This window comes from Leptopilina boulardi, unplaced genomic scaffold (assembly GCF_019393585.1).
Source record: "Leptopilina boulardi isolate dan_hultmark-lab unplaced genomic scaffold, ZJU_Lbou_2.1 LbouV2_312, whole genome shotgun sequence".
NCBI classification, from domain to species: Eukaryota; Metazoa; Arthropoda; class Insecta; order Hymenoptera; family Figitidae; genus Leptopilina; species Leptopilina boulardi.
In genome coordinates, this window is record NW_026137877.1 from 306,952 (window position 1) to 330,451 (window position 23,500).

General features: G+C 22.2%; 1 protein-coding gene across 1 annotated transcript in view; it reads left to right on the top strand.

Annotated features, from left to right (window-relative positions):
- The window catches only part of LOC127283853 (acid sphingomyelinase-like phosphodiesterase 3b), a 34,162-nt gene extending 15,410 nt beyond the window's left edge, over positions 1–18,752 (top strand). The window contains exons 2-10 of the mRNA XM_051308956.1: positions 3,601–3,674; positions 3,985–4,053; positions 7,378–7,549; positions 8,397–8,602; positions 10,428–10,639; positions 16,286–16,466; positions 16,800–16,909; positions 17,419–17,594; positions 18,107–18,752. Of these exons, the coding sequence (XP_051164913.1) occupies positions 3,617–3,674; positions 3,985–4,053; positions 7,378–7,549; positions 8,397–8,602; positions 10,428–10,639; positions 16,286–16,466; positions 16,800–16,909; positions 17,419–17,594; positions 18,107–18,362 (1,440 nt within the window). The 5' untranslated portion in view covers positions 3,601–3,616 and the 3' untranslated portion in view covers positions 18,363–18,752. The remainder of the gene's footprint in view (positions 1–3,600; positions 3,675–3,984; positions 4,054–7,377; positions 7,550–8,396; positions 8,603–10,427; positions 10,640–16,285; positions 16,467–16,799; positions 16,910–17,418; positions 17,595–18,106) is intronic.
- The last annotated feature ends 4,748 nt before the right edge of the window (positions 18,753–23,500 follow it).

Below are 23,500 nucleotides of genomic sequence, written 5' to 3' on the forward strand. Positions count from 1 at the left end.
CGCATAGATACAAATGTGCCGACTGCTGCATATCGACACTGCTAAACCAATATCGGTAATATAGTGCCTCTCGATAGGGAGAGTTTAACGTTAACAAACTTATGATATGCATATAATATCTAAGCGAGCAATATATATATATATATATATGTGCATTTAACGAGAATGCCTACCCCCCTTTCCCCCCACCTCTAAATTGGTAGAGAATAACCGAAATAACATTCCCGAGAGAACGATCTCATCTACTGGTATTATAGATTCACCTGACGTCTTGTTCAATCCTTAAAAGATGATATATATTTGGTTGCTTCAATTTTGGTATTTATTTTGGAATTTCCGACTCAATAGAATGTTTGTAAATTCTGTCGATATTGTAAAATTTCTTATAATAAAGACATTAAAATATACTTCCTGAAATAATTATATATAATTATCCAAAAAAAAAAGAATTATTTTATTTTCAATTTTCAAAGTGCGGATTTTTTTTTTTTTAATAAACTCTCTGAATTTTAGTAAAAATTTTTTAACTAATTTGAATTAATGACTCATTTTTTTACTTTCGAATTAGTTAAATTTTACTAATTGTTTGCAGTTTGAGAAAACGTCTCAATTCTTACAATTTTGAATTTTCTATTAATTTTATTTTATTTCAGTAGTGAAAACCGTTTTAATCAGACATAACAAAATTGAAGTAACTAATAATTAATTTTAATTTCAGTAGTAAAACACTGTTTTAGTCAAAGAAAATATTTTAATTTCAACAATTTTAAATTTAATATCAATTTTATTTTATTTTATTTCAGTAGTAAAAACCCGTTTCAGTCAGACAAGGTATTACAAAATCTATAAATTTTGATATAAGCAATTATTTATTTTGATTTCAGTAGTAAAATACCGTTTTAGTCAGAAAGCTAGACAAATTGTAACAATTTTCTGCAACTTTGCAGTTACTTTATTTATTAATTCCATTTGCAGTAGCAAAAATCCGTTTCAGTCAGACAAGAAATTACAAAATCTATAAATTTTGAAATAAGCAATTATTTCAAAATCTATAAATTTTGAAATAAGCAATTATTTATTTTGATTTCAGTAGTAAAATACCGTTTTAGTCAGACAAATAGAATTTTCTGCAATTTTGGAGTTACTATATTTATTATTTTTTATTACAGTAGTAAAATACTGTTTTAGTCAGACAAATTGTAACAATTTTTTGCAACTTTGCAGTTACTTTATTTATTAATTCCATTTGCAGTAGTAAAATAATGTTTTAGTCAGACATACAATTTCCTAAAATGTTTCGAGTAGCTAATTATAAATTTTTATTTCAGTAGTAAAATACTGTTTTCGTCAGACAAATCGCTACAATTTTGGAGTTATTATATTTTTGTTCATTACGTTTTCAGTATTTAAATATTGTTTTAGTCAGACAAATGGTTAAAAATTCTTAAACAGTTTTGTGTAATTTTTCATTAATTGTGATTTCAGTAGTAAAACACCGTTTTAATCAGACAAAGCATTATAATTAAACTTACATTTATATTCGTATTTTTTATATGTTAAAAATAAATTTATTAAAAACAAATTTTTTTTTATCTGAAAATTATTAATTGCCACCGGTTTGTTACAATCAGAAAATATCTCGCTAATTATCAGTATAAAAATAAAACTGATTTTATAATAAAATATAAATAGAATTTTATTTAATAATTCAAACACAAATAGGGATTATATTTATTTCACATAATTAATTTTGAAATTTAATATAATTATTTGAAACCCAATAATAATTGAAATCACCATGTTTTAATTACAATACCATATTTTAATTATATTATATAATTAATTAAGATATATTTCGCAATAAAATAGTAATACAACATCTGAAATAAATTTTCAGTATACATTATATAATTAGAAATATTAAATTTCTATAATTGCACAAAAATCTCAAAATGAGAAGAAAATTCTGTTCAAAAATTAAATTTACAATTTGTTTTCTATTATTTCCGAATATTCTAATTAAAATATATTATTTTCCTTTCCCGAACAAAAATTTTCCCGGAAAAAAAGAATGTTTAATTTTATTTTTCAAACAAAAAAATTTCTCTATTTCTGACCTCAACTCACTATTAACGTTCTTCAATGTAAATATTTTTCCATTAATTATAAAACAGTATATAATTAACGAGTATTTATTCAAATAAAGTTGCGAGAAGTACAATTAATTAATATGCAAACACTATTTCCTTTATTTGAAATTTGTACACGATAATGTAATTATATAGCTTAGAATATAATTATTTTGACATTATTAATACTGAATGAACAAACTCACGAATATACAGATACAATGATTAATAAAAACTTGACCCTAATTTGAAATAATGTTTGTTATATACATATATATATCGCAACAATCTCTCTTTCACTGTATTTAATTAATAAAAAATAAATATATAGATTTCTTATAAAAGAAAAATACTAATATTTGTATTGTAATATATTGATATCAAAACAGTAGAATAGTATTGATAAAAATAGAATAATTACATTAAATTAATAAATAAACATTGAAACAATAAAAAAGGTAAATAATGTATTGTAAATTTTTTCCGTAAAATATTTTTTTTTTGTAAACATAAAAACAACTGATTTATATTATATAATCCAAAATAAAAATAGAGATAAATTTTTACTGTTTTTAATTACACAAACCTTTTGCATCTCTTTCCTTGTTTTTTCGAGCTCAATATTGTCACAAAAGGGATATATATTATTAAGATGGGTGGCAAGTGTCGCTCGGGGCGACAGAAGGGTTAATTCTACCCCGAATTAAATAGCGTCTCTCTATGTAACTATATTTTTTTTTTTTTGCAGTAAAACATTTTGGCCTGACATTATTATTTTTTTTTTCTATAACATATTTTTCCTGTCCCTATATTTTTAATTTGACTTCAATTTATACTCATTGATATAACAAAATTTTCTAAATTTTATACTTTCAAGAAGTAATCTAAATCTTTTTGTTTCTATTCTCGATTTTAAATATCGAAATTGAAAAATCACTGAAAATGAACTAATGGAGATTTTGAAATATTGAAAACGAATAATTTGAAATTCAACAAAAAAAAAAAATATATAACTTCTATATGTAAATCTTTTAAAAAATTAATAAAAGTTTTCGAAAATCTTTTTATAACAATTTTTTCAATTTTTAACAATTTTTTTTTAATTCTCGGGATTTATTTAATAAATGGAAGTTTAGTTTAATCTGTATAAAAAATAAAAACCTTTTTCTAAATTAATAGGTAAAATTTATTCATAATAAAGTTTGGTAGTATAAAAAACAAAAAAAGGTATAACAAATGTAAATTGTGTTTATGATTTTACGAATTTTGCGAAAATTTATTAATATTATATATTTTACTTTTGAAATTATTATTAAATTTATTAATAATAAACTTTACTTTAAACACTTTACTTTTGAAGTCCCGTAAATAAATAAATAAATTTATAAATTTAAATAAATAAATATTCATATTTTTAAATTATTTTCTGGAAAATGACAATTTAATAATTTTGAAACTTCCTTTTTTTCAGGTTAAATCCTGAGAAGATGATTCGTGATTATGTGCTATTGTTATCATGGTTGTGCACAGTGCAAGGCGAAATAGGTAAGCCAGAGAAAAAAAAACACAAATCATTAAATTATTTAATATTCAATATAAAAATAAAAATTCAATTAACAAAGAAAAATTCAAAAACATTATTTTATTTTAAATTTAAATAAATAAATAAATTTCAATAAATTTAATTTAATTTTCCGTCAATTTGTTAAATGAAAATAAAATTAAATATTTAATTTAGAAAATTTTTAATGATATAGAATTAAGAAAAAATTTAATAATCTCTCTTAAATAACAACGCTATTTTTATAAATTCCTGTTCAATTATTCAATAAGTATTTGTTATCTTGTGTTACAGGATACTTTTGGCATATTAGCGATATTCACTATGATCCCAAATATTCCCTTCAGGGCAATTCAGACAACAGTAAGTATCTCTCTTTTATAAATAAATGTATAATAAGATAAAAGCTCCTTTATTCGTAATAAGAAAAAGAGACATTATAATTATATTTCAATTATAAAAAATATATATATATTTCTATAACAATAGAATGTATAAAGAAGACATTTATTTACTTATTACCTTTTTTTTTATATTGAAGTTTCAAATGATAACTTCTTCTCAATTGGTCCAATAAAACTGTTTCATATTGGTCAATTTCATTTATGACCTTATGCTTTTTATGAGTTTATCGACGTTTTCAAGGCACGTAAAGGATATGAAGAGATAAGACGTGCCCAGATATTGAGTTATCTGTTATTGTGAGAAACTTTAATATTATTCTTATTTCTATGGAATTTATACCAATGTTCTCAAATATAGAAGGTAATTTTTTGCAAAATTGTCCAATAACATTTTTTTTTTTTTCGCCAAAGATATTTGACATTTTTAATATATTATTTATTTATTTTAATTTTTATTTATTATTTTTTTTTTACTATTTATCTAAAAATAGTATACCTTTTCAAATTTAATTAAAACAAAGAAATATAATAAAATTTTCTATTTAATTTTTAAATTTAATTATTAATCAATAGAAAAAAAGAAAAATAAATTTTGTTTGTTCAAATACAACAATTTTGTCATTCACTTTTTTCAAACCTGTTTTGCTCACTGTTCCTTTAATTGTAAGCTTTGTGTTTGACAAGCTCGCTTTTCAGTTGTTTTCGCTCTTTCAACTATAGGAATATACTATATATATATATATATACGTTTCGAACAAGAAGTGATTTAACGTTTTTTTTTTCGAACGACATTTTTTATATTTTATGATTAATGTTTACGCATATAAAAGAAAATTTACTTTACCAATAAAATCCAAAATATTGTACTGCATGATCTATATATATATATTAAAAAAATAAAACTATAATAAATTTTCAAAAAAAAAAATTGTATTTTAAAAAAATAAATGATCCTATGGTTTCTGGAAAGAAAACAAGAATTTTACTTTCTGATTTTGAATTATAATTCGTTTTCTAATTAGTGAAAATTTCTATTAATTTTTAGTCATTTTTCATTAAAATTTTAGTAAATTTTACTAATTTTTTTGATATATTTTTTTTATTATTCTTTCTATACTTATTGTACGAAAGGGACATTTTTTGTTTTTGCCAAGATAACTAAAAAAGAAATGAAAAAACTTTTACTAAACCAAATAGTAATATTTTACTAAAAATTAGTGAAAATTTCAATTAAGTTTTAGTTATTTTTCACTAAAACTTTAGTAAAAAAAATTGCTAAATGAAATATATTTATATTTTACTAAAAATTAGTGAAAATATCTATTAATTTTTAGTTATTTTCACTATAACTGTTGTAAAAAAAAATATTACTGAATCAAATAGTAATATTTTAGCAAAAATTAGTAAAAGTTTCTTCTACTTTTTAGTGTTTTTTTTTACTAAAATTCCAGTAAAAAAAATATTACCAAATCAATTAGTTATATTTTACTAGATTTATAGTGAAAATTTCTATTAATTTTTAGTCATTTTTACTATATATCTGTAGTAAAAAAATATTACTGAATCAAAGAGTAATTAGCAAAAATTAATGAAAGTTTCTTCTACTTTTTAGTGCTTTTTTTACTAAAACTCCAGTAAAAAAAATATTACCAAATCAAATAGTTATATTTTACTAGAGTTATAGTGAAAATTTCTATTAATTTTTAGTTTTTGCCAAGACAAATAAAAAAGAAAAAAAAGAAATGAAAAAACTTTTACTAAACCAAATAGTAATATTTTACTAAAAATTAGTGAAAATTTCAATTAATTTTTAGTTATTTTTCACTAAAACTTTAGTAAAAAAATATTGCTAAATGAAATATTTATATTTTACTAAAAATTAGTAAAAATTTCTATTAATTTTTAGTTATTTTCACTATAATTGTTGTGAAAAAAAATATTACTGAATCAAATAGTAATATTTTAGCAAAAATTAATGAAAGTTTTTTCTACTTTTTAGTGCTTTTTTTACTAAAATTCCAGTAAAAAAAATATTACCAAATCAATTAGTTATATTTTACTAGATTTATAGTGAAAATTTCTATTAATTTTTAGTCATTTTTACTATATATCTGTAGTAAAAAAATATTACTGAATCAAAGAGTAATTAGCAAAAATTAATGAAAGTTTCTTCTACTTTTTAGTGCTTTTTTTACTAAAACTCCAGTAAAAAAAATATTACCAAATCAAATAGTTATATTTTACTAGAGTTATAGTGAAAATTTCTATTAATTTTTAGTTTTTGCCAAGACAAATAAAAAAGAAAAAAAAGAAATGAAAAAAATTTTACTAAACCAAATAGAAATATTTTACTAAAAATTAGTGAAAATTTCAATTAATTTTTAGTTATTTTTCACTAAAACTTTAGTAAAAAAATATTGCTAAATGAAATATTTATATTTTACTAAAAATTAGTAAAAATTTCTATTAATTTTTAGTTATTTTCACTATAACTGTTGTAAAAAAAAATATTACTGAATCAAATAGTAATATTTTAGCAAAAATTAGTAAAAGTTTTTTCTACTTTTTAGTGTTTTTTTTTACTAAAATTCCAGTAAAAAAAATATTACCAAATCAAATAGTTATATTTTACTAGAGTTATAGTGTAAATTTCTTTTAATTGTTAGTCATTTTCTCTAAATAACTGTAGTAAAAAAATATTATTAAATCAATTATAGTCATATTTTACTAAAAATTAGTAAAAATAATTTTATTTTTTAGTCATTTTTTTTTACTACAACTCTAATAAAAAAATATTACCAACTCAAATAGTAATAATATATTTTACTAAAAATTAGTGAAAGTTTCTTCTACTTTTTAGTGCTTTTTTACTAAAACTTCAGTAAAAAAAATATTACCAAATCAAATAGTTATATTTTACTAGATTTATAGTGGAAATTTCTATTAATTTTTAGTCATTTTCACTAAATAACTGTAGTAAAAAAATATTATTTAGTCAATTAGTCATATTTTACTAAAAATTAGTAAAAATAATTTTTATTTTATAGTCATTTTTGTTTTACTAAAACTCTAATAAAAAAATATTACCAAAGCAAATAGTAATAATATATTTTACTAAAAATTAGTGAAAATTTCTACTGATTTGAATTCCAACTAATTCAAATTTTAGAGATGAAAAGAAATTCTTAATAGAGTAACATATATCACATAATTTTATTTTTTCCTGCATTTATTTATTTTTTATTTTTTTGGATGTAATTTTCTTTATTTCTTTTTTTTCCAGGTTGTTGGAAGATGAGAAATAATATGGATAGCGAGCACACGCGGTTATATAGAAAGTTAGCTGGCACATTTGGTAGCTATGGTTGTGATTCGCCTTGGGCACTGATAGAATCTGCAGCGCAAGCTATGAGAGAGAAGCACGGAAAAGGAATCGAATTTGTTCTGTGGACAGGGTAAGTGTAATCCAGCAATCATTGAGAATCAAAACGAATCTGCTTGCAATGCATGTCATGGTTTCGCAATCGGTATCATTATTTTTCATAAATTTTTTTTTCTTTTTTTTATTTTATTTTTCATAAATTTTTTTTCTTTTTTTTATTTTATTTTCCATCTTTACAAAATTTTTCGTTATTTTATTTTCTCAAAATTAAGAATTAAACTCAAAAAAAATTTGTACTGAAAGAAAAATTATTTAATAAATAAATCAAGAAATAAATAAATAAATAAAATGTTTCTTTTATTATTTACTAAATTGTAAAAAGAGATTTTATAGAGAAACATTTTTTTTTCTATAAATAATATTGAAGTGAATAACAAAAAAAAAAAAAAAAACTGGCGCATTTTTTCTCTTTTATTATCCAACCTTTTGGAAGGTTTTAAATACACAAAAATATTTATCGATTTTACCAAAATCTCGAATGTTGATGTTTAAATTCTCTTCAGTTTAAAAGCCTGCACTATATATATATATTGGTTTAAAAGCTGATATTTCTATATATATACAATGTGGAAAAAAATATAAATTTTAATTTCTGACCACTGAAAAAAACATTGTATTTACCTTTCTTTTCGTTGTTGTTGTTTTTTTTTTTTATTAAATCATTTTTTATGAAAATGATTTTTTTTTGTATGGAAAAAAAATGATTTAAAAATTTTTTCGATAATTATATTTACGTAAATAAAAAACGAGAACAAAAAATAAGAAAATAGAAAAATAATTATGGAAAATAAATTAATAATAATTGAATCACGCAATTCAACAAGTGTATAAGTTAATTTTCTTTCATTTCATTGTTACAGAGACGCTTTATCGCATGGAGCGGGAATGAGCGAGGAATTGCGCTTACAAAGTCTCAAGAATTTGACGGATCTTCTGTCTCACACTTTCACTGAGCAATTTGTGTTTCCAGTTCTAGGACACGAAGATCTTGGTTTGAATTTTACACAGCTTGCAAATCTTTGGAAACATTGGCTACCACAAGAGGCACTCAGTACCTTCAAGAATAGTTAGTATGATAATAAAAATAATAATAATTTTTCTTTTTAACACAAATTGCGCGAGCAAAAATTATATATATTTTATATATATAAACGCTGGGGGGGGGGGATTTTATTTTTATATTACATTCGACACGATATGCATATCGTAATTTAGGCTTCAAAGCTAAGTCAAATGCACTTTGAGCGATAGAGCGAAGCAATTTAATGTAATTAGAGGTAATGGCTGCGCAGTGCTGCAAGCAGAAATGGTAGTGAATGAACATCATATGTACATATATATGTATATATATATATACACTTCTTGTTCAAATGTATTAGTAATATGGTGTTTCAAATCAATATATAATTAGATATATTTGGTTGATATTAAAAGGCGGAAAAAAAATTATATTTTCTTTTAAATTATTTTGCTAAAAAATTATGTAAAATAAAAAATAACAAAATTTTTGTTGGCCCTCTTTTATATTAAAAAAACTTTTAATTAATTAAATTTAGTAAACAATTTGAGTCCTATAAAAAATCATTAAATTTCCATTTTCAACAATTTTATTTGCTATAAAATTATTTTTTAAATGAATTTTTATTTTTTGAATTATCATTTAATAGAATTTTTTTGTAAACAATTTTTTTTTTTATCTAACTGAAAATTTTTATTTATCATAGGCAAAAAAATTTTCACCTAGAATAGCAATAGGTTTTACTAAAATAGCAAAAGTTTTCGCTATTCTAGAAAAATATATCGCTATTCCAGAGAAATGTATTGCTGTTCCAGATGAAGTTTTTTGTTTTGCGTGCAAAATTTTTATTTCACAGAATTTTTCTTTAATTCCTACAATTTTTGTATTATTTATTCTTAATTTTGATTTCAGTAGTAAAATACAGTTTTAGACATAAATTTTTAATTTTCTACAATTTTTTTACTATTATAATTTTTATTTTAGTAGTAAAAAATCGTTTTAGTCAGACAAAAAGTGACAAATTCGAAGTATTTTATTTTTATTTAAATTTCAGTAGTAAAACACTTTTTGTCTGACTAAAACAGTGACAAGTTTAAACTTCAGTAGTAAAATACCGTTTTAGTCAGACAAATAGAATTTTCTGCAATTTTGGAGTTACTATATTTATTATTTTTTATTACAGTACTAAAATTCTTTTTTAGTCAAACAAATTGTAACAATTTTCTGCAACTTTGCATTTCCTTTATTTATTAATTCCATTTGCAGTAGTAAAAACCCGTTTCAGTCAGACAAGGTATTACAAAATCTGTAAATTTTGAAATAAGTAATTATTTATTTTGATTTCAGTAGTAAAATACCGTTTTAGTCTAGAATTTTCTGCAATTTTGGAGTTACTATATTTATTATTTTTTATTACAGTAGTAAAATTCTGTTTTAGTCAGACAAATCGTTACAATTTTCTGCAACTTTAAAGTTAATTTATTTATTAATTAGTAGTAAAATAATGATTTAGTCAGACCAAATATTTCTAAAAATAAAAGTACCAAAAAAAAGTAAAAAGAATTATTAAAAACAAAATTTTTATATACTTCAGCGCATTTTTAATTTTTATAAAAATATTTTTATATAATTTACATCAATATTAGATTTATTATTAGAATTACAATAATTGTTATTTTTAAATATTAAATTTTAAACTACATTATTAAATTTAACCTAATTACATTCAGTTCGTTTTGAATTCACCGCCAAACGAATTATATATATACATATAGAGCCATAAACGCGAGAAGTGTATTTCTGTATAATCCTGCGCGAGCCAAATGTTAAATTTATGATCTCACCCTCCCCCCCCTCTCTAAATTTGTTTCAGCTGGATTCTACACGATCGAGCAATGGAAGGAGAATTACCGGCTCATTTTTCTCAATACAAATTTATGGTTGAATGTTGGTTCAGTGATCGATAATCGTGTACCACAACGTTCAACTACCAACACTGCTGCTACTGACAATTCTAGTGACCCCCTTGGCCAATGGGAATGGTTTCAATCTATTCTTGAAGCGGCCCGAAAGAAAAAAGAAACCGTAAGTATATATTGTAGACATATATGAAACCTTATATGATGAATTTGTGGCACAATTTCTTTTTTTTTATCGATTGCTTATAATTTTATTTCTACGGAATCTTTTGGATTATATATATATATAGTAGGAAAGTTATATCTTTTTCGAGTAAATAAGTGGTTGACAATGGATTATACCCGAGATTATGAGGTAATTCTATTGAGCTGATCGTATAGATTAAATTATATATATATATATATATATATATAGGACCAGTTTATAGTATATATTGAAAGAGGGAAACCATTTATGTGGTGGGTCAAATATTTCTAGAATGAAAGTAATTTTTTAATTAATATAGAAAAATATTTTTATAATATTTTATATATTTCCATTAAATTTGAGAGAGAATAATATGTGTTATACTATAACACCGTCCGAAAACAATTTTTGACCCACAAAAAAATTTAACATTTTCGAAAACTAGGACCCAAAAAAAAAAAATACCCGTGTCTGACCGTTTTGCTAGATCAAGTCGTTTGTAGTTTTTAGGGTTGAAAACAACCCCTAAATGAAAAGTGACAAGATATCTTTTAAAAATTATTAATATTTTATAAAACTTGTTATCTGGGGGTTTTCGGGGTCACTGATTATTAATCTAATGTCAGATTTTCAAAATTCAAATTGGCGGATCCAATATGGCGATCAAATTTTTTAAAAGTTATTAATTTTTTATTTTATATCCGCCATTTTGAATTCGTCATCAGCGATAACCAAAAAACCCCTAGATACCAAGGTTTAAAAAAAATTTAATAACTTTTTAAAATTTTGAACGCCATATTGAATCCGCCATTTTGAATTTTGAAATTAGTAGTGTAGTAAAAGAAGATTTTAGTCAAGACGAAACATAAAAATTTGAATAAGTAGAAAAACACATCTATAAAGGTGGACAAAATAAATTAAATAATTATCGCTACAGTATCAGTAGTAATAGACACTTTTAGTCAGACATAATAATATAATTATTTATTTATAATTTTTATTTAGTTTGATTTATAAAATACAAAAATAAATTAATTATACAATTCTATATAATGAAATTGGTCTCTTTTTTTTAACGAAAAATTACACTCACATTGTAACTTGACAGGTTTAATTAATTTTAAAAATGAATTCATCATATATTTTTACCATTTTCATATCTACACAATTTATAAAACAGAATTCATTTTCAGTTATCATATATTTGTAACTGGGTTAAAAATTAAAATTTTATAAAATTAAAAATAAAAAAAAGAAGAAAAAAAGCGTGACTATTGAAAATATCCAAAAAAAGATGATATGATTCTACGTGTGATGGCTTCATCATTCAGAAATATTTTTTCAATATTTTTATTTTACATTTAACGTTATAAAAACTTTTGATATTTTTATGTATTAAAATACATATTTTTGAAATTATGAAAATTTAATATATTTTTATGCATTAAAATAGATATTTTTGTAATTATGAAAATTTAATATATTTTTATGCATTAAAATAGATATTTTTGAAATTATGAAAATTTAATTTATTTTTGTGTATAAACCCCTTCGCTAACGAATCAGATATTAGTTTTTTAAAATTCAAAAAAATAAATAAGTTCTCTTCCACATCACCCAGGAGGTGGAACATTAGATGCGTTCTTTAACGTGCTTCCCCATTGCACAGTTTGTTCAAACATGAAAAAACATTCATTAATAAAACCTGAAACAGAGAAAATATTCATTAGTAAAACCTGAAAAGAAAAAAATTCATTAGTAAAACCTGAAACAGAAAAAGCATTTATTATTAAAACCTGAAACAGAAAAAACATTTATTAGTAATACCATGGTAGAAAAAAATCATAGCGCTAGCTAGCACTACTAGACAGTGTTACGTAGCGCTATGAATTTTTTCTAGCAGAGAACCTGAAACAGAAAAAAATTCATTATTAAAACCTTCAACATAAAAAACATTTATTATTAAAACCTGAAACAGAAAAAACATTTATTAGTAAAACCTGAAAAGAAAAAAATTCATTATTAATAACCTGAAACAGAAAAAACATTTATTAGTAAAACCATGGTAGAAAAAAATCATAGCGGTAGCTAGCACTGCTAGACAGTGTTAGGTAGCGCTATGAATTTTTTCTACCAGAGAACCTGAAAAGAAAAAAATTCATTAGTATAACCTGAAAAGAAAAAAAATTCATTATTAGTAATCTGAAAAAATTGCATTATTTATAACCTGAGATAAATGTACGATTATAAATTTTTTTTAAATTCATTGAAAAACTAAGAAAAATTAATATTTTGTTAAATTACATTAAATCTTTCGCGTAAAAAAAAAAATTCCGTAAATTACCGAAATCAAAATTTTTAATTGTCTTTCGCGCTATATATATTTTCGTGAATTACCCCAAAAATTTTCATTAACATTTTAAATAAAATTTCAACTATTTTATAGAATTCAAAAAGCAAAAAAATTTTTTTTTAAATTTGTTTAAAAAATTAAAAAATTATAAACAATTAGTCCGGCCCACCATGGATATTTATTTCTTGACACTTTATCTTCAAAAATACATATTGATATTTATCATTTCGATAAAAAAATTTTTTTAAAGTTTCAGACACCAAATCGTGCGCTACACGGAGAATCACCCATATTTTGAAAAAAAATTTATCCCCACCATTTTGAATTAAATAAAAGTGACTGAATTTCGTGTGACCACGTGATAAAATTGGCGTCATTTTGATTTTTAATTAATTTTAAATGTGACGCATTAAAAATTTTTTTTTTATTTTACTATAATAAAAATAAAAATTAATATAATGTAATAAAAATACTGAAAATAAAATTTTATACCTCGTGCTTCATCTTGTTTAAAAACATTGTATTCGTCAATACTATTCTATGTTTACAAACAAAAGCAAATAGTCCTTTTTATTTAAAACTTCTCTCTAAATTTGAATTAGTAAAAAGTGAGCTACTAATTTAAATTAGCGTAAGAATTTTCACTAATTTTTTAGTCACTTGACTAAAATTTTAGTCAAAAAATAAAAAACTACTAAATCAAATAGTAATATTTTACTAAAAATTAGTAAAAAAAATTCTTACTAATGTAAATTAGTAGTACGCTAAATAGACACGTCAGTTTTATTCTTATAAACAAGTGAGATCTGATATTGCAAAATTAGAGACGAGAGAGTAAAAAAATATAATGGTAATCACAAATAATCACTGCTCGATCGTTTGAACGTGTTTTGTCAGCATTAAAAACAACCAATCAGCAATCTCATTGTTGTCTCATGTGAACAAAAAAAAAAAAAAAAAAAAAGTACTTTTTTTCTCTGAATCACTCGGGTAATTCTCACTTTCCTCGATGTTGTGAAATTTGAATTTTTGCACAAATCGAACATCAATTACGACTTTATCCTATCGCGAACACGACGAAATGTTTTTCAATGCCCCTCATCCTAGGAAAACTGCACTAACGAACTTTCTCCGGCAAAATCGTAATTATTTTACTTTTTTTTTTCTTTTTAAAAGCTCTCCGAAAAAAAAGAGTAGAATTTTACGTCTATATTAATTTAAATATATAAAATCTATAGGTCCAAATATATATTAAAATATTTATAATAATAACAACATTCAGAGAAAAAATTTATTTGTCTATTAAATAATTATTTATTTGTTTCAAAGAAATTTTATTTTTTTTTATAAAGAAATTTTATTTGAGTTAAATAAAAATTTTATTTCCGTTAAATAAAATTGGATTTGTGATAAATCAAATTTTTTTTCTATATTTAAAAGAAATAATTTATTAGACTTTGAGACAAATATATTTTTATTTGCTTCAAATAAATTTTATTTTTTTCAAATAAACGCAAGTAACAAATTTCTCTGCGAGTATATATATATATATATATATATATATATATATATAGGTACGTATAATATAAATATAATAATAGTATATTTATTTAATTCAAAATAATCGTTTACTTGACAATTATTAAATAAATATTTATTTTGTATCAAATAATTATTATTTGAGATGGTATTTGTTTTAAATATAGAAATTATTGGTTAATTTAATTTAATTATTTGGTTTCAAAAATTATTTGGTAAATATTTATTTGATAATATATATAGTAATCCATATATATATGTGAATCAAATATATATAAATTTTTTTTTTTTTGTAAAAAATATAATAATATTTATATTTATAATAAATATAATAATAATTTATTAACTATATGATTAAATTAATTTTCATATATTAATTATAGTAATTGTTATTGTAAACCATAGACGAAAAATATATACGGTTGCTTTTTTGCTCGCAAATTTTGAATATCCATTATTCTCAATTAAATTTTCTCCAATTTATGCCTCAAATGACAAATATGAGGTATCAATGCAATCGAATCTGAACAAAATAATTTGAATTGTAAAGCCTGAGCATATGGAGCGTGTCGGTGCAGCTTAATGACATACAAATGAGCATATCAAAGTTGCTATACCTACACATATATATATATATATATTTCCCATATTAAATTGTAGTGATGACAGTGTCACCACATATATTCCCCGCGAGAGTAATAGCTTTTCCCCAAATACAGTATATGTGATTATTCTCGATGATTAAACTCACCATATATATATATATACATAAATATATATACATATAGTGAGTATAAATCAGGTTGGCTTTTTGTCACTCAATTTTTATATCAAAACTCTAAAGAGCTTAAACTACCATTGTGAATTAGTCACGTCATCTGTTCAATAATGTTAAATTTTCTAGAAAAATATCAAATATTAATTATAATTAATTAAAAAAAAGTTTAATTAAAATTCGTGTAGATTTTTTTTTTTAATTAAAAAGAAGAAATTAAGAGGATTAATTAAATTTTCATAGGAGGAAATTTTGTAAACGTTTTTTTTATTTAAAAAAAAAAGTACAATCGTAACGTTTAGAAGAAATTATATCTACTAAATATTACTAATAGAAGGAGATTTAGGTTAAATAGAATGATTAAATATGCCCTTTATAAATTTACATTTTACACAAAGAGTATGTATATATATATAGTTTCAAAGCCATATCAGATGTTTCTCGAAATATCCTTTTTAAAATTCTCTTTAAGAACCTTGATAAACTTTTAATTAAACTTCATAAAAAGCTCATCAAAAAAAAAAAAAAAAAAGTGATACCAAAAAAATACAAACTTGTGAAATTTTTATTAATTTTAAAAAGAAATATACATTTTTTTAAAGAAATAAATTGTTGTATTAACCCTTTGGTTCACACTTTTATATATTGATGGTCATAAATGTGAAATCGAGTTTCAAAGGGATAGAATTTAAAGTCAATGTTCTTTCTCTCTCTCTCTATATATATATATAGAAAGAGAGAAATGTGAAACCTCAAAAACCTCTTAGGAACTGCAAAATTGCTTTAATGCTATTTCAAAGATCTGGTTGATATTAATGTTTCAAGAAATGCTTTTAAAAATTCTAAAATTGAGGTAATCGATTTATGAGAACATTGCGAGGCTATTTAAAAATGTTAATTTGCAAAAGTACATATTTAAGAATTTTAAAATGAGAAAATTGCTTATAATTTTTTATAGGTATATATCGTTGGCCATTCACCACCTGGAGTCGATGAAAGGGAACATGGTGCTGGTGGTTTAAAAGAAAAACACAATACAAGATATTTGCAACTCGTTCGACAATATGCCGATATAATTCGTGGACAATTTTTTGGACATTGGCATTCGGATACATTTCGAGTTATTTATAGCGATACAGGTATTAAAATTTTTTTTTTTTTTTCAATAAAAAAATTATAGTAATTATAAATTTGATAAATATTTTCAATTTCTGTATTGACGTTATTAGAAACGTGATCTATGAGAATAATTTTTTTTTTTTTTTTTGGGGTGAATGACAAGAATTATTGAAGGGTCATATGAAAAAAAGGGAATTCTAGTGATTGGTATGCAGAGCAGGAAATTGAAAGAAGAAATTGATGAGTTCAAAAAAAAAAGCAAATAAAGAAAAATTTATTCTATAGTGCGCTATTTTTTGCGTTCAATTGTTAAAAACAATTATTTTTAGAATTTAAAATTTTTCTGTTTATAGGTTCGCCAGTATCGTGGATTATGATGGCACCAAGCATCACTCCATATCGAGCTGGAGGACCAAATAATCCTGGACTTAGGCTTTACCAGTTTGAAAAGCAATCAGGACAGGTAAAACACTGTTTTTGATAAATTTTTGTTTAAAAAGAAAAAAAAAAATGTTTCACATATTTACAAATTTAATTATTATATTTATTTAAATGTAAAAAAAAAAATTTTGTACTAACGAATTAGTAAAGTATATAATTAAAACTAAAAAAAGAAATGAGTTTACTAATTACTAATTTTTACTAAAAGTAAAAAAAAAAGTTTTTACTAACGAATTAGTAAATTATATAATTAAAACTAAAAAAAGAAGTGAGTTTACTAATTACTAATTTTTACTGAAAGTAAAAAAAAAATTTTTTACTAACGAATTAGTAAAGTATATAATTAAAACTAAAAAAAGAAATGAGTTTACTAATTACTAATTTTTACTGAAAGTAAAAAAAAATGAGTTTACTAATTTAAATTTAAAGTAAAATTTATTTGGAAAAATTAGCAATTTTAGTTTTGATAATTTTTTTTAAAGTAAAAATATGAATTAAAAAAAAAAATGTAATTTTTTTCCATTTTCCCAGGTAATAGATTACAATCAGTATTATTTGAATTTACCCCAAGCCAACTCAGTGAGAACTGCTTACTGGGATATCGAATACTCATTGCTCAAGCATTATGAGCTTAAGGAGATATCTGCCTTAACTCTTCACGATTTGGCGGATCGATTTACGCAGTCCAATGACAACGCTTTCGTCAGGTAAGTGGAAATTCATTATCAGTTTCAGATGGCTTCGTCTTTCAATTAACCAATTTCAATGGAAAATGAACTTTAGTTATATATAAAGTCGTCCCCTTTAAAATTTAATACAATAATAGGAATTATTAATTTGAAATTTAAGAAGAAAACTAATTTTGAAATATTTTTTTTTTAGTATCAGATCAATAAAAAAGGAAAAAATATAGAAAGAATACACACTTGAAAAATATGGGTTATAATTATACATTTATATAAGAGGGTTATTAGTAAATCCAATTTGGTAAATTGCAATTCCTTTCTTTTTTTGCAAATTTCTTCTTAATTGCACTTACGTAAACGTGAGCGTTAATCTTTTATACAATTTTTTATGCATCCCTTATTAATAATAATAATAAAAAAAAGAGGCAAAAAAATTTTTTTTTTTTTTTTCCGTTAAGTAACAGGGTCAAGTTATCATCCAATTATGGATTCAAGTTTCGTGTTTTTTTTTTTTCTTCCCACATGATATATAGATATTATGCTGCAAATACAGTCTCATTGCCGAGGGATGTGGAGGAAATATGGGGGTGTGGCGGTGCATTGAATGGAGGTTGTGCATTGCAACACTATTGCTCGGTGACCCGTCTGGATCCAGATTCGTACAGCAATTGCTTTCAATCGTATGCCTATGCACTTTCATCAACCTCATCTCCATCAATTAAAATTGATCTTGTCATTCTATATCAACTTTTGGCTATACTTCTTACGACATTGCTACAATGTCGGTAGGGAAAAAGACTATACATTTATAATAATAATAATAATAATAATAATAATAATAATAATAATAATAATAATAATAATAGAGGACTGTAAGTTTTTTCTATATAAAAAAAAAACAAACGAAAAAAAAAAAACCGGCGGATCCAAGCCTCTTAACTCAAGTGCATATATAGAGGAACAGAATTCAATAGTATATGTGACGATATATATATATATAGCTATTGAATATGCGATCTCTTATATATATATAGAAAAATAGCAACGTATGTTCGATAACATCGACATATATTGCACGGAAATTTATTTTTTAGTGCGGACGCAGCAATTCTTTCAAGTACACTAAAAAACAAACTCTACTTTTTTTTTTTTTTGAAAAAAATATTTTTCTTTTGGAAAATAGAGAATTTTTTATTTCAAATATAAAAGTTTTATAATGGGGAAAATTTGAGTATTCTATATAAAATATTCACTAAAGAATTAGTTAAAATTTTTTAACTAATTTTAATCAGTGAATCAATTTTTGCTTTTGAATTATAGTAAAATTTTACTAATTTGATAGTGAAATTTTTTTTTTTTGTTACCATTAATTAGTTAAATTTTACTAATTCAAAAGCAAAAAGTAACATTACTAATACAATAGTAAAATTTTTTTAGCATTAATTAGCTAAATTTTACTAATTCAAAAGCAAAAAGTAAGTTTACTAATTCGATAGTAAAATTTTTTTTTACTATTTATTAGATAAATTCAATAGTAAAATTTTTTTTAACATTAATTAGCTAAATTTTACTAATTCAAAAGCAAAAAGTAAATTTACTAATTCGATAGTAAATTTTTCTTTGCTATTAATTAGTTGAATTCGATAGTAATTTTTTTTTTTACTATTAATTAGTTGAATTCGATAGTAATTTTTTTTTTTCCTATTAATTAGTTGAATTTCACTAATAAATAATCAAAAAGTGAGTTACTAATTCAAATTCGTTAAAATTTTTACTAATTGCAGATTTAGAAGGTACAGAAGTAGATTTTGAATTTTATTCTGGGATGGAAATTACTTTCAATTTTTTCAATTCAAATTTTACTAAATAATTAAATAATAATGAAATAAAAATTAAAAAAAACTAATTACTAATTAAATTGATAAAATAAAGAAAATTGTTATTTATTCTAAAGAAATTCAAAATTCATTATTAAATTTTTAACTTTTCTTCTTAATATACCTCAATAAATTCTATTTTTATGCATAGTTTAGAAAATTAATAGATTAAAATTTTAATAATTATCGTAATTATAAATAATTTAGAGATGAAGATTTTTTTTAGTGATTTCAATTTGTTATTTGATATTTTGGAAAAAATTTTCTGTATAAATATTTGACTTATGGGGGATATAGTGGAAAAAAAATTATATTCAGTCACAAATATTGACTGACTTTTAGACGTGACTAGGGGGGAAAAAAGGTGAAAATGACTTTCTAGTTGAAGTGATCAGATTAAAGTGAGATGTTAACGTATTTGACATTAATCAAATTCCTCTCTCTCTCTCTCTCTCTCTCTCTCTCTCTCTCTTAAAGGTCATTCTCTCTAGTGAATAGATAAATGGAATTTTTTTTTATTTAACAAAATTTATCGTTAAATCACATTTTTCGCAAATTAAACAGTTTAGTGTTTTTAATATATTTATTTACTTATTTATTTACTTATTTATTTACTTATAAAAATAATGACTAAGCATAATTTATTAGACATTAAAAAATAAATAAAGGGAATTTTCTTTTTTATTCTACATTTTGAAGCTATTAAAAAACAGCGGCTTTTGTGCATTTTTATTATATGCTATATATATAGTGAATTTTATTGTTTCTAAAAGAGAAGAACAATAAACATGTACTCTCATTAAGTAGAAAAATATTTTTTTTTTTTCATATTGTTTTAACTAATATAGAAGTTTGTACTTTTCGATGAAAATTAAAAAAAAAAAAAAAAAATGTTATAAATTAATAACAAAAGCGTGTGCATGTAGGATTATTTGTTTCATTTTTCGCAAGATGAAATAAACATTTATTTTGGTTTGTAAATAACTCGATTTTTGGAAACGAAAAAAGTTATTTAATTTTAAAAAATGTTTATACTAAATAACTATGTCCGAAAAAAGCTAAGTATATAAAATCATTTATCAAAATATTATTTTGTACTTAAATAGAAAAAATACATTTTCTGTTTTATTTTTTTTTTTTTTATTAAATTCTCTTCAATAAAATATAATGCTTCAAATAATTTACATCATAAAATTGTTTTAAATTTGAAACAAAGTTTCATTTTTCAAAATAAATTAAATATTTGTCTTACTTTATTTTATATATAATATCCATTTAACATTAATGAGACGCTATAAAATGTATTTTATTTCGTGTTATTTGTATTTTATGCATAAAATATAAATTGTATTATTGCATTAAAATATTATGGTCTTAATTGAATTTTTTTGAAAGTTGTGAGTCGGATAAATATTGTGAAAAAATATAATAATTTTAATTCAACAATAATAAAGAAAAAAATGTGGACTTAATTGAATTTTAATTCAATAAATAAAGAAAAAAAAATTTCTATATTATTATTTATTTTTTAAATTTCTAAAGATTCTTTATTAGAATTTCTTTTTTCGTTGTGGAAAAATAAAGTCAAAAAGACAGAAAATTTCCGCAATCTTATTTATAACATGTATCCTTATATATATTATAAACTGAAGAGGAAGCTGATATATTACAAACACTTTTCTTTTATATAGAATATTCTTTGACACTGATATATGACTTGAAAAATTTTTCCAATAAAAATTAATTATCAATTGAAGAAATAATTTCTTTAATTAGTTTTATTTTTTAAATTTTCGCTACTTTTTATTAATATGTTAATAATATTTTTTTTATATATATATTTTTTTTTATTTAAAAAAACTTATATATTCGAAGAAGAGAGAGAGAGAGAGAGAGAGAAAGAGAAGAAAAAGTATGGTAATTAACAAACTGAAAAGCTTTTTGAAGCATCTCAGGTTCCATTTAAAAAGAAATTTCTGTGAAACTTTTATTAGTAAAGAACATGAATTAAACAAATTCAACCTTTCAAAGTGTGAAGAGTTGAAAATTTTAAAAGAAAGTCATCTGTTTTAAAGTAAAATATTTAATATACTTGCGGTTTAGGTTGATGTACTTAAAAATGGACCTCGTGGATATGAGCATATTCTCTGAAAAAAAAGTCATTATATTTAAAAAAAAAAAAATTAATTTATCAAAATATATTCAAAATGAAGCAATAAAAAGATCAAGTATAAAATAAATAACAAAAAAATTTATTTTTAAAATCAAATAAACACATATTTCAATATAAATCCTTTTAATTTGGATAAAATAAAAAAAATATATATTTATTCAATAAAAAACAGTTTATTTACTATTACTCTGCAAAATTGTTTTAAATTGAAAAAAAAGAAGAAATTTTTTATTTGAAAATCAGTTAAATATTTAATGGTCCAAAGTTTGTACATGAAAAACTTCGCGTATGAACTTTGTGAAAGCATTTTATATATTATATAATTTTTAAATTAAAAATAATAGTCTCAATTTAGATTTTAGTAATTTTTTTAAAATTTTATCATTGCTGTTTATTGTCAAATCAATATATATGTATATATATTTATACTTGTATTAAATAAATATTTATTTCAATCAAATATAAATTTTCAAAAATTAAAAAAATTTTCATTTTAGAAATGAAAAACAGGTTGTTAGTAATTTAAATCATATATAATATTAAGTATATATTCTAAAAAAAATAATATTTACAGTTTATTTAACTTAAAGTCCATTTCACTTTTCGTATACGAAATTAAAAAAAAAAATTTTAGTAAAATTTAGTGTAAATTGCGGCGTCACTTAGAAAACACTTTTTAGTAAAAAAAAAGAAAAATTTAGAAAAATTTTTTTATGTAGTTGTGTAAATACAATCGTTGCGTTTATAAGTCGAGAGAAGATCGATTTTTTTTCGGAGAGGGAGCTTATTCGCTTGGATCTGCCGCACTACTGTTTTTTTTTAAGCTGTAAAGATTTTCCGGAAGTTCGCTCGGACAAAGTGAGTTTTACGATTGTACCTAGGTATTAAAAAAAAAACAAAAATGACAGGTAGTGAAGTTCAGAAATCTAAATAGTAAATCGAATGAAGTGAATGAGATAAATATACATTGTGTTCTCAGATATATGTAGCGTTTTTCATATTATGAGAGCCGTATATATGTTTAAATGCAAAATATATATATATATATTATATATATATAACTTGAAATGTGTTTTATCACTATCGCAGTCTTTAAATTTTTGCAGAATGTGCGCGATCTTTGATTTGAATAAATATTTTTTACAGGTTTGGTATATGAATAAAATATAGTATATAATAAAGAAATAATATAATTGATATTAATATATGTAAATGAGTATATATATGTCGATTACTGTACTCAAAAAATCTCGTGTGATTGTATATAAAAACTATATTTCAAATTCTGAAACATCAATCTAAATGCCTCTGACATATCTCTGATCTAAATTCAAACTTTACAACGATTGCTTTCACGAAGATCCTTCTCAGGATCAAAACCATTGCTCCTTTTTCTTCGCGACTATTTTTTCCTATTCTCGATTATTCAGACTTATCACCTCATTTATCACAATTGACGCAAATGTTACGAAATGGAACATTATACTGCCAACTATGTGTGCTATTTTATATAATATACTAAAAATAGATTATCGATAATCGAGATTTTTTTTTCTTTCAAATTTTCACAAAATAATTTAATTTATATATTAAATTATTCATAAATAAGAGTAATTATATAAAAAAAAAAATAAAATCTATATTACAATTTATATATAATATATATAGAAAAAGGATGTGAAATTCTTGCAAAGGAATTTTTTAATTTATAATAAAAATAATTCATTCCATGCGGGAAATTGGAAAAAAAAATTATTTATGAAAGTTCTTATTATTGATATAAATAATTCAACATATCTATTGGTGAAATTTTTTTAAAAAGTAATATTATAGTAATTATATATTATATATATATATATAAAAAATAATAATTGTAC